Below are 12,787 nucleotides of genomic sequence, written 5' to 3'. Positions count from 1 at the left end.
CTTTGGAAAATAGATAATTTTGTGACCCAAAAGTTTACACATTTTTCTCTTAACTTAATGAGGAATATTTAAAACAAATACAGTGATAAATAGCATGTACTGGGATATCCACTAAATAGCTCAAACTAAGAGTTGTCGGAATGTAAGCCAATGGATTTTGGTTGTCAATCTTAACATGTTCCATTGGACTACTGCTTTTGAAAATAATGATTAATAAACAGAAAGGTTTTTTAATATTCCAAAAAGAGAAAATGAACTTGACCTTCAGAATGAAACTGAGACTGGGGTTTCTGACATAAGCCTCCGAAGAGACCTCTGAGAGTTACAACACTTCAACACTTATTTTCTTCCTTGAAGTTTTTTTTTTTTCTTCCTTTGAGGATTTGTGCTTTACTGCCAGTTAAGCAGTGGATAGTGATTTGCTGGTAAAGTTTAAGTTTTGAGATTGAGCATATTTTATGTTTTCCTTGTTTCCAGAACTCATCTAGACACCTCAGCTGAGCTGCGGTATTCTGTTGGATCCCTAGTGGACAGCCAGTCTGATTACAGAACAACTAAAGTAATAAGAAGACCAAGGAGAGGCCGCATGGGTGTGAGGAGAGATGAGCCAAAGGTTAAACTTTTTATTTCAAGTCTTTGATGGTTTAAGTAAATGCACTCTTCCACTTTGGATAGTATTTTAATACTGAGAGAATTCATTGTTATTAATTTCAGGTGTGATATATAACATATTTTTAAAACTATAACTAACGTATAACCCCTACTACGTACCAAAAGTTGAACCAAGTATGTCCCAAGTATTTATCCACATAACATTGTAAATTGAGTACTATTTTATACTAATTTCAGATGTGAAAATATTGAAGCTGAGAAATTTTAAGCGTTCAGACTTACACAGCCATTGAAGTGATAGAGTCAAAACTTGAGCCTGTATTCGTGTGATTTCAAATTCCACACTTTTATCTATTATGCCATATTGCCAAACAAATGGGCTTTTAGTTTGCTTGGGCATTTAAGCAATGGCACTCATATTGTTAATTAAAATTACATATTTTAATAATAATTACTGTTTTAATAACACTTTGAGGAAAATGTACACACACTATTGAAAGTGTTTATAGAAAACTGTTCATTATAAGCTGCAGTGCCAGTCTTTCATTCAGTCAATAACTTAAAATCTGTAGGCTGTATATGTTGAGTAAGTATATAGTTGCATTTTATAGAGAAGTAATATATAGTTCCTGTGTGCCCTAAGTATAGTTTGTTTTCCTCAACCTCTTTTATGTGTCCAAAATACTATATAACCTACTTGTCCTTATTTATACAAGGCTCTTGACATCCTTTGATTTTTTAGCTGGCAACTACATGTCATGTATAAGTTAGTCCCTTGTAGTAGGCATTCAATATCTAATGAATGGATAAATAAATAAATGAACAAACGAAGAATAAATAAATCCATCTCAGTTTTATGTGGTAAATAAATTAGTGCTACTTGGTACCAAAACAATTTGTAACACAAGTACTTACTCAGGTCCTCAAATCTGAAGTAACTACTCAGGGCAGTATCTTGTGGTCCCCCCAGAAGTCATTTTACATCATCACAAAAATGAAAAACAATTTTTTTAAAAGCAGAAAATCTAGGACTGCTCTCTTACTTTCAACCATCTCCTACCTTCAGACCACAGCTTGAAAAGCACTGGTCTGTTGGTTACTCAAGACTTTTGTTCACATGGAGGATTTATTATATTCATTTTAAAAACGTAGTCATGTAAATTATTGTAGTATGCCTTGGGTTTAAAAAAATCAGTGAGGCATTTAAGTGACCAGAGCACTGGAGATGAAATTAAACCTCTGCACAATATTTTTATTAATACTTTCTTAGAATGTTGGAGAGAGAATTCTTGTGTAATTTATTGAGTGGTAATATTCGTACCCTCAGCCTAATTAGTATAAGAGAAGAAAATGCTAAAGTACAAGTGAATAGAGATTGTTATATTTGAAAACAAGTTAAAATGTTGCCAACATAGATGCTTTAAAGTAATTGCTGCCTTGAATTGGGGTTGAACTAAAAATCATGCAGAAGTTTATCATTTTTATTCCTATTAAAATATTGATATTTATGCTGAAAATTAGTACCTACCATTATTTAAGTACCAAGGAACTATTTTATTGAAATGATAAATTAAAATATTAATAATCAGTTCTACCTTTGTCAAGTAAGCTATAAAAGCGTGTATGTTTTTAGTTTTTATTTTCAGAATAATGCTTTGAAAATGAGCAGCATGATAAATACTGTAATTGTTCCTTTACCATCTAGGTGAAATCTCTTGGGGATCATGAATGGAATAGAACTCAACAAATTGGAGTGCTAAGCAGCCACCCTTTTGAAAGTGACACAGAAATGTCTGACATTGATGATGATGATAGAGAAACGATTTTTAGCTCAATGGATCTTCTCTCTCCAAGTGGTCATTCTGATGCCCAGACCCTAGCCATGATGCTTCAGGAACAATTGGATGCTATCAACAAAGAAATCAGGTGAGTTCAATGATTTTTGATGGTCTCAAGTGATTAGAAGACCTTGATTCTAAAAATGTGATCATCAGATCAGAAACATTGGCATCACCAATAAAGCTTATTAGAACTGCAGTATCTCAGACCTCGCTTCACACCTACTGAATAAGAATGTGCATTTTCACAAATTCCCGGAATAAAATTAGGACAGCTTTTGTAAGAAACATATATGAAAAATATACAGATTAATGATGATATTAGAGCAATATAAAAGAATTAGGTAAAGGTGAAATCTTTGATGAGTTTTCCAAATAAACTGAAAATCTGGGTAGCATTGGATTTTTTGTTTGATTAAACTACAATCTATCTCTTACTCAACTAGTTCCTCTAAGTTTTACTCTCCTTTACAATTAATAGAATACCTAGAGTTTAAAACTACAATTTTTTGTATAGCAGAACCATATTGCCTCTCACCAGAAGGTTTTTCTGGAATCATTTACCACCAATCATTTGAAAGTACTAAATTTCTTTTTCTTTTTCTTTTTTGAAGAGGAGGCAGTTTTTCCATTGGAATGTGTTTGAACATTAATAATGTACTGTGTTACTTGATTAAACCTTCCTTTCGGATTCTGATCTTTGGGTGAAGTTAAAATGCACCATGAATTCACTTTCTTATACAGCAGAAATTAACACAACATTGTAAAGCAATTATACTCCAATAAAGATGTTAAAAAAACATGCACCATGAAAATAAACTTCAAAGTAACAGAATTCATATTCTTTGTGTAAGTGAAAAATTAAAATTAAGAGTAAATTTGCCTCAGTATTTGTATTGATTTATTTTTTAGAGAAGTTTAAGATTCACAGCAAAATCAAGGGAAAAGTACAATGGTTTCCCATATACCCCCAGCCCCACACATGCATAGCCTCCCCCATTATCAACATCCTTAACCAGAGTGGTACATTTGTTACAACTGATGAACTTACATTGACACATCATATTATTCAAATACATAGTTTACATTGTGGTTCACTCTTAGTTGTTCGGAAAATGTATAATAATGTGTATCCATCGTTATGATATCATACAGACATAGTATTTTCACTGTCCCCAAAATTCGCTGTGCTCTGCCTATTCATCCCTCTCCCCGACCCAACCCCCGGAAAACACTGATCTTTTTACTGTGTCCATAGTTGCCTTTTCCAGAGTGTCATATATTTGGAATCATACAATATGTAGCCTCTTCAGATTGGTTTATTTCATTTAGTCACATGCATTTATTGTTCCTCCATGTTTTTTCATGGCTTGTTAGCTCATTGCATTTTAGCACTGAATATTGTTCCACTGTATATATGTACCAATTTATTTATCCATTCACCTACTGAAGGATATCTTCGTTGATTCCAAGTTTGCACAATTATGAATAAAGTTCTAAACATCTGTGTGCAGGGTTTTGTGTGGACATAAGCTTTGAAATCCTTTGGGTAAACATGAAGGAACACAGTTACTGGCTTATACGGTAAAAGTATGTTACGTTTCATAAGAAACTGCCAAACTTTTCCAAAGTAAATACGTAAAAAGAAAACTTTGCAGTGATCATAACCTTGAAGTTAACGGTTATATCATAGGAAATCACAATAAGCCATTTGTAGTTAAGAGGAAAATATCTCAGGAGAGGTGGTTTCTAACTCCATTTTTCAAACAAACTATACTGGTACCCAGTTTTATTATATCAATATGCAAAATGTGTGTAGATTCAACTTAAATAGGATCTTGAAGCAACCCAGCTAAAGTTCTTTATTCTTTGTGTCTTTGTAATAAATAACGTATGTATATTCTTGAAGCTTCTCCCTATTTAAAGAAAGAGTAATAGTGTTTTGTCTTCTCAAAAGCATTTATAGCAACAGTATTTTTTAAAAAAATTTTCACTATCTGTCTCTCATATCTACATTATTAAATTGCTTGGTGCTTATGTAAAGGCAACTTGGCTGAGTCAGGGTTTTATTTGGCCAAATTATAATTATGAATGACCATTTATTGAGAATTCTATCAGTTATACTTTTTCATTGGATAGGAGGTAAGACTCAATGACTTTGTTGAGATTTGGGTTTCTAAAAGTCTCATATATTCGTTCCTGAGTACAAATGTAAGATTAGGATTAGTGGCAGAAATTAACTAGGCACTCAAGGTTTTAAAAGAGTTTTAACAGGTGGTAGTATAGAAATGGGGTCAAAATGAAAGTTGGGAGGAATTATGTATCATTTGAAAAGAAAGATTTTCTAATTTTCAGCCAGGAAATCTCTGGAATTTATTGAAAGTTATATTGCCTAGGGAAAAAAGAAAATATTAGATTTGATATAAAATGTTCACAAAGTATTTATTTATTTAGTGAATTCCGATTAACATTATAACAGCATAAAATGTATCAAAAATAAACTGTATCTTTCAGACTAATTCAGGAAGAGAAAGAATCTACAGAGTTACGTGCTGAAGAAATTGAGAATAGAGTGGCTAGTGTGAGTCTGGAAGGCCTGAATTTAGCAAGGGTCCACCCAGGTACCTCCATCACTGCCTCGGTTACAGCTTCTTCGCTGGCCAGTTCATCTCCCCCCAGTGGACACTCAACACCAAAGCTCACCCCTCGAAGTCCTGCCAGGGAAATGGATCGGATGGGAGTCATGACACTGGTATGATGTGTCCAGAGAACCTTTGCTTCCATTAGAATTACTGATGCATTAGCTGAAATCTATTCTAGTCTAAAGACTTTCTGTGTGTTTTATTTTTTTTCTCAGCAAACCTATGTGGTAGATACAAATATTAATCCCACTATGAAGTGAGGAAACCAAGCCTACACAGGTGTAACTTTCCCAAGGTCACATAATAAGTAAATGGAAGAGCAGTAATCTAAATATCACATCAGAAATCTGAATGACTTAAACCATTAAATTCATTTTTACTGATGATACCTTGATGATTGAGACTGGGTGGGTTTTTTGTTTTGTTTTGTTTTGTTTTTGCGGTACACGGGCCTCTCACTGTTGTGGCCTCTCCTGTTGCGGAGCACAGGCTCCGGACGTGCAGGCTCAGCGGCCATGGCTCACGGGCCCAGCCGCTCCGCGGCATGTGGGATCCTCCCGGACCGGGGCACGAACCCGTGTCCCCTGAATCGGCAGGCGGACTCTCAACCACTGCGCCACCAGGGAAGACCTGGGTGGGTTATTTTTAACACAATAAGTTTCAAAAATTATTTATTATAATCACTTCAATACACCAACATAGAATGTTATAATTTTATAATATACATAATATAATTTTAAAAGAAGAGCCATCAACAATAGCAGCAATTTCCCAATTGAGTTTTATAATTCATGTCAACATTTTCACCCTTCTTTATTCTTTAATTCTTTATTTCATGTATCTTCTTTTGGGATTAAAAGTTGGAAACCTAAATTAGGAAGTACCCTTAACATAAGAGAGAAAAAAATCAAAGTACTCCTTGCTAAAAATAATGTTAGGTGGAATGACTACTGAATGACTACATGATGTCATGATGTTTAGTCACTTGATTCTCGTGATAACATGAAAATGTTATTATCTTGAGCGAAAGTAACTGAAATGTTGAGAGTATGGGTAAATTGTCCTTGTTCAACACAGCTTGTAAAGAGGGGCTGGATTTTTTTTCAGATTTGCTAACTCAAAAGCATATACTGTTCTTTTTTTTTTTTTTCTGTGATTACCTGGGAATATGTTGAAATGACAACAATAATGAAGATTTAAATATTCTGAACTCTTTATGGAGGTAAAATTCTATGTTTTGTATAATGAATATTAAAACTATGTTATTAAAACAATAAAATTCCAATTAAAAATAAAAGTTTGGGGCTTCCCTGGTGGCGCAGTGGTTGAGAGTCCGCCTGCCAATGCAGGGGACACGGGTTCATGCCCTGGTCCGGGAAGATCCCACATGCCGCGGAGCAGCTAAGCCCGTGAGCCATGGCCACTGAGCTTGTGTGTCCAGAGCCTGTGCTCCGCAACGGGAGAGGCCACAACAGTGAGAGGCCCGCGTACCGCAAAAAAAAAAAAAATTAAAATAAAAAAATAAAATAAATAAATAAAGTTTGGGGATAGAGATTAAGTAAAATGCAAATAGGTCAAATAATAGTTGGTATACTGCAAAAATCTAGCACAAATGTAACAAATGGAGGAGAAATTAATAATATGACAGAAGAATATTAAGTGTATATAGTGTTTCTGGTCAGAAGGCTGTGAAACTTCTATAAAAAGTGTCACAATGCTTGCATCTCTCTGTGTATATGGGTGTGTATAATATCTGAACAAAGAAGTTTAACTCAATTTCTAAGTGGTATCTTTAAATAACTATGTTGCAATAATGTGTATTGTGGCAAAAAAAAAACCTGTAAAGATTATTTTCATTAGAATTAATTTATATAAATGCACACATATGTGCATATGTATGTGTGTATGTATATATATGATACTCTCACCCCAAGGGGAAAACTACCTTATAAGTAAATAAGTTTTAAAATTTTATCTTCATAAAATTTCTATTATGTCTGTCAGTTTAGATATCTTTTTCTTTAACTTTGTGACTGAGAATTGATACAGAAAACTGTTTATATGGTGAGGCAATATTTCCCATATCCAAACTCTTTACAAATATGGAACTTGCAAGTAAATCTGTATAAACGAGAAATGATGAAAAAAAAATTTTTGAAAGGAAATACTTACCTCCTTAGGCCATTGAGTTTACTATTCTTTGCTTATTTCCGGACTTGATATTAAAGATATTTTAAAGTAGATAGCACAGACAATGGCAAGTCCAAACAAAGGCCAGCTAATCAGAGCTGATCCCAGCTAGATACAGCACAAACTTTTAGCCAATGTACTAAGATAAACTAACCCAATATACTGATCTACATTATGATCTGCTTATTTTAGAAATCTAGGAACCGTCCATCTGATTTTATTAACTAAAAATGATATTGTCTCTGGCTTAGTTTATCCATATGTAATTGATGACCTATTTATTATCAAAGCTACGGTAAGAATATTGGCCCACAGAGCATAATTTAGTTGGCATTCAAATTAAGAAAACTTTGGTTATTTCTGTATTGCTATTATTTCCTTACATTTTTGCAACCTAGTATTTTGCCCTTTTAAATATTTTCATTATATATTAGCATTATAACCCTTGACAGTGTTATTATTTTTATAATAATAAAATAATATATTCATAGCCATTTAGACATAAAGTTTATGTATGTATGAATAGGATGCCACTGCTTTCATGCATTTTCTTGAGCAGTTAGTTATAAATAAATCAGTGGTAAATCAGCATTATTGTACTATAATTAGAGTACTTAAAAAATATTTAGAGGGACTTCCCTGGTGGTGCAGTGGTTAAGACTCCACGCTCCCAATGCAGGGGGCCCCGGGTTCGATCCCTGCTCAGGGAACTAGATCCCACATGCATGCCGCAGCTAAGAGTTCACATGCCACAACTAGGGAGCCCGCCTCCCGCAACTAAGGAGACTGCCTGCCACAACTAAGAGACACGGTGCAACCAAATAAATAAATAAATAAATAAGAGACACCTAGTTCAAAAAAAAAACAGATATTTAGAGCATTTCCTGAGGGTAAAAAAAAATATTTTAAATGTTTAATATCTGACTCAGAAAAACAAAAAATAAAACCCAGAATGTCTTTATCACCTAACAAAACTTTGTCGTCATTTCGTTATTGTTATAGTGAAAGACGGGAAGGTTTTCTTTTACCTGTAGAAAATATTGGAGAAAAAATAATTTTGTTGCATATAATTCATGTTTGAATATTCAGAGCAAAATTTGAAATTTTAGGGACAGAGATTGAAAAGACATTGTATTCATTCATATTGTATATGTTTATATGTTTTGCAAACATTATTATTTGTCCTGATAATAAAGCCTATTTGTATTTACTTTTACCTCACCACAAATCCATAGGCATAAATAACATGTTAGCGATATCTAATTTGAATATTGAATGAGGTAAATCAACCCATTTTTCAATAGCAACAAAAATGTAAAGTATAATGGAATAGTTTAGTAAAATGTTTTACTTACATAAGAAAAATTAACAAATATTAAGTGAATAAGTTTTATCTAGGATCATAAATAAATAACTATTTTTTAAAAATTCTCTAAAAGAGCACTGACAAGAAAACAGCAGCCCCAGAAATATGATATACTGAGGCCAGAGCTTTTGGTATTTGGAGATGGAGAGTTTGTTAGGATGCCAGGAAGTTTGAGATCATGTAGGAACAGCATATCCGCCCTGAGAAGGTCCAAAGCCCTGTGTAGATGAGACAAAAGGGAGTGTTTATAAACTACATATATGTGCATTGGATCTTCATTTACACATAGTCTTCTTCACTCCCATCTATATTTTCTCGGGAGGATATAGTCTCATATTTACTTCTGGCTAGCTCACTCCATATGTGCTTCATATTCCCTAAGGTCCATGTCTCATGTCTCATGTTTTACGTATATACACATGATCCCATCATGAAGACCTGTCCCCTGCAACATGCCACCTAGGAAGTTTCCTCTCTAAAATAGTTCCCTGGAGGAATGCTTTTATAATGGTTAAAAGACATTTATTTTGAAAAGAATGGAATGAAAACAAAAAAAAAGGTAGTTAAATTATAGATACTATTTAACTTGTGACATGGTCAAATGGTAATCATTAATTGGTTCTGTTTTATGTCGCTTTTATTACTGCCAATCACAGCCAAGTGATCTGAGGAAACATCGGAGAAAGGTACTGTACATTTCTTTGATCTGATTACTAACTGAACATTGTTTTTTCTGAGATTTAAAATTATATTTCTTCTAACTGAAGCATTTTATAAAAAATATTAAAAGTATTTAAGTGTTTTTGAATTGTTTAAATATGATCATAAGAGCAAATGTCTCAAAATAAAATTGTTTATGCTTTCTAGGGTAATGATTAGACTGTGGGGACTAAAATATCCCGATTTCCCACAGAATTTTTAGATCTCTCTTGGTAGAATTAGATAGTTTACTGTCGATATGTAGAACAACAATGATGCTTGTTTTAAAATATAGGTTTTACCATTATTCAGATATATAAGACCAACGAATCAAGAAACAATTGCCAATAAGTGATAGCTTCTTGCTTCTACTTCCCAAGAGCAAGGGACCTGCTTCACTATGCCGGGTCAATGGGAAGCACCAGGTCAGCAGTCAGAAAGAGTGAGAGGAAAGCATGGGAAGGACTGTTTATTGTGGTTTTTGTAGGAATGGAAAGGCAGGGTAAGCAGGTTTAAGATTGGCTAGTTTGAACAATTTCAGTGGGCTGTAGGGTCTAGGGGCTCTCTCTAGTTGTCAGATACCTGGCCAGGGATGATTAAGACAGAGGAATAGTGCCTCCTGGAATGTAAGAGCCAGATAGAGAAGAGGATCTGAGGTACTGATGAAGATGATTTGTTTGCATATGGAAGACACACTCCAGGAACATAGTTACCTATCTCTAGGAATTAGCTAGCCCTGGGATGGGCATTCTCAGCATGGTCTCAGATACTAGAGCATCACAAATACAGAAAATATAAAAATAGAATTAATATACTACTTTACTGCTTGGAATGAAGTCAAGAGAATAAATATTGGGTATAGGAAACAAAATGCACTACAGTTCTGATTCACAAAATGACAACTTGTTAGATGACTGAGAACGGCAGAGCTCAGACTCACAGGATATCAGATGGGACAAATTTCAAAGGTTCAACCTACTATCCAGTACATCAGTCTATTTTCAGCATCTTCAAGATGTGGTGGTCAGCCTATGCCCAAATAATTCTGGAACCAGGGAACTTTTTTTCAATTAAGGGAATCCATACTATGCTTACATGGCCTTAGATTGATTGAATTTCTTTTTATTTTCCATTGTCTATCTTCTTTTAGCATCTTCTCCTGGACACTACCAGTTAGTTCTCAGCTGTCAAATTTACCATGCATAATGTTATTACTATTTTTCTTTGACCTCTTCCACCACTTAAAAGGATTATACTGGGAATAAAGGAAGAAATCTGAGCAGATGATGTAAAAGAATTTCAGTGTGTATAAGGAAAAAAAGATCATAAAGGAAGGTCCCATGCAGAAATATAGCCTCAGGGAATTCAGGGAGTAAAGAGATGATTGGTAAGAAAGGTAGGTCATAAGAAAGAAAACCACAAGTTAAAATTTGTTTTATATATATATATATATATATATATATATATATATATATATCAGGGTAAGGAGTTATATGCATGATTTAATTTGTACATCAAAAGGACAAATTAAACTAAGTATTATCAGTTCTATTTTATTGATGAGGAAATTTAGTCTTAGAGTAGAGAAGTAATTAGCACATGTCATTCAACAAATAAGAGAAACCAAGATTCAAATCCATCTCTGATTATGAAGCTTTTCTCCTCCAATTTGTTTATATAGTGTGAGCTCTAAGTGTTATTCAGAGAAATGGTTTGTGTATGATGTTTTTAAGAGCTGATATTTTGGTAAAGTTGGCCTAGTTTGGCCCGCCATGTGGAGAGAGGAGGGCATTTTATGAGTGTGTTTCAGGAAAACATCTGAAACAGAAGTAATCAGGCTTCACAGAAACAATTGTGGAAAACAATCATGGTTAGATAATGGAATTGTGAAAACTTAAGTACGTATTAGGAAGAGTTTAGAAATATGCTTTATGAGTTTAGATGAGATGTGAGTTTAGAAAGGGTTTTCCATAGTGTTGACATCATGCTGAAAGCAGTTCCTGAAAACAGTTCTTCTGGTGGCACTGTGCTCGTTGAAATGGAGAGAGGAGATCTTATTAAGATGACTGCCTAAGCTGTTAAAAGTAACCTAGGCTTAAATGACAAGAGCCCAGACAAACAATTTCATTACGTTTCTCCAACACATAACGTCTTTATCATATATAACACACTTATGCATAATAGCTTAATGTAGAAACTAGCAAGACATGGTATAGACAAAAGATGAGAACACAGCTTAAACATTTTGTTATAGCCATATTGAGAAATTTCTTTGTCAGAACTTCTAGAACCATATATCTTTTAGCTATGCTTTCTACAATCTTTCTCTCTCTCTCTCTCTGTCTCTCTCTGTCTCTCTCTCTGTCTCTCTCTCTCTGTCTCTCTCTCTCTCTCTATATATATATATGTTTTAATGCACAATGGTGCTATGAAAAAATGCAGCATTGTTTTTAAAAATATCTTTATTGTACAATTAAGTTGATTTTTGAAAACTCTTACAGTTCTATATATCTATCTCTGACAAAATTTATGGTATCCTGAATTGTTCTGGACTCTGAACTAAATTCTTTAAAGAAATCCCTTCCATCCCATCTGCTTATGGTGCTCTGTATGCCTTTGTCAATTTTCCCATGAGAGGTAATGAAATGAAAAAATTTGCAGAAATTCTGTTCTTACCTTTTATTATTCTCACTTTAAAAAGAAAGCTTTTTTCTTATAAACTGCAGCTCTTTTTTTAAACATCTGGGAACACATTTAAATAGCCTAATTTAAAACACTTTATCTGATACAGTTATATTTTGCAGAATTACTCAAATAGCCTTGCTTTATTGATTCTCCGTTTTCATCAGTTTCAGTTGAAATTTAGAAAAAGTTCATCTGATGTATCATTTTTGCTTCTAGATTGCAGTGGTAGAAGAAGATGGTCGGGAGGATAAAGCAACAATTAAATGTGAAACTTCTCCTCCCCCTACCCCTAGAGCCGTCAGGATGACTCACACCCTCCCTTCTTCCTACCACAATGATGCCCGAAGGTATGACTCTCCCAGCACACTGCACATTATATGTTCTCTTTCCAAAAATATTCCTCCTTCTTTCAGTATCAAACAGACTACTTAAAAATTTATATAAAATTTTTGATTTAAGCTATAATTCTGCTCCCTCTCCACAATGTCACTTGTGAAAAACACAAATTTTCATTCTGAGATCAAATTTTCAGTTTTAAATTTAACTGTATATTTATGGTCTTATTACTAGCCAATATTTATGAGAATAGATTTTCTACTTTTAGTGGATATTTCCTATTAAAACAGAGTCAGACTACAGGAAGGACTTATTAGAATAGTTACAGAAAACTAAAGGATTCTAATACAAGACTATAAATCTGGCTTCTAGTATAAGGATAATTAAGGTCTGAAAAGTCCATGCTTGTACCCCAATTA

General features: G+C 33.8%; 1 protein-coding gene across 13 annotated transcripts in view; it reads left to right on the top strand.

The window, feature by feature from the left end:
- PPFIA2 (PTPRF interacting protein alpha 2) overlaps positions 1-12,787 on the top strand; it is a gene marked incomplete at both ends in the record, with an annotated part of 468,557 nt that overhangs the window by 380,295 nt on the left and 75,475 nt on the right. For all 13 annotated transcript variants that reach the window (XM_082667019.1, XM_082667016.1, XM_082667015.1 and 10 more), the window contains 5 exons: positions 478-613; positions 2,318-2,538; positions 4,965-5,202; positions 9,305-9,334; positions 12,249-12,379. In XM_082667019.1, coding sequence (XP_082523145.1) covers positions 478-613; positions 2,318-2,538; positions 4,965-5,202; positions 9,305-9,334; positions 12,249-12,379 — 756 coding nt within the window. The remainder of the gene's footprint in view (positions 1-477; positions 614-2,317; positions 2,539-4,964; positions 5,203-9,304; positions 9,335-12,248; positions 12,380-12,787) is intronic.

Source organism: Grampus griseus (assembly GCF_964374135.1).
Source record: "Grampus griseus genome assembly, chromosome: 11".
NCBI classification, from domain to species: Eukaryota; Metazoa; Chordata; class Mammalia; order Artiodactyla; family Delphinidae; genus Grampus; species Grampus griseus.
The sequence above is the reverse complement of the archived record's forward strand: the minus strand, read 5'-3'. Positions and strand labels throughout refer to the sequence as shown.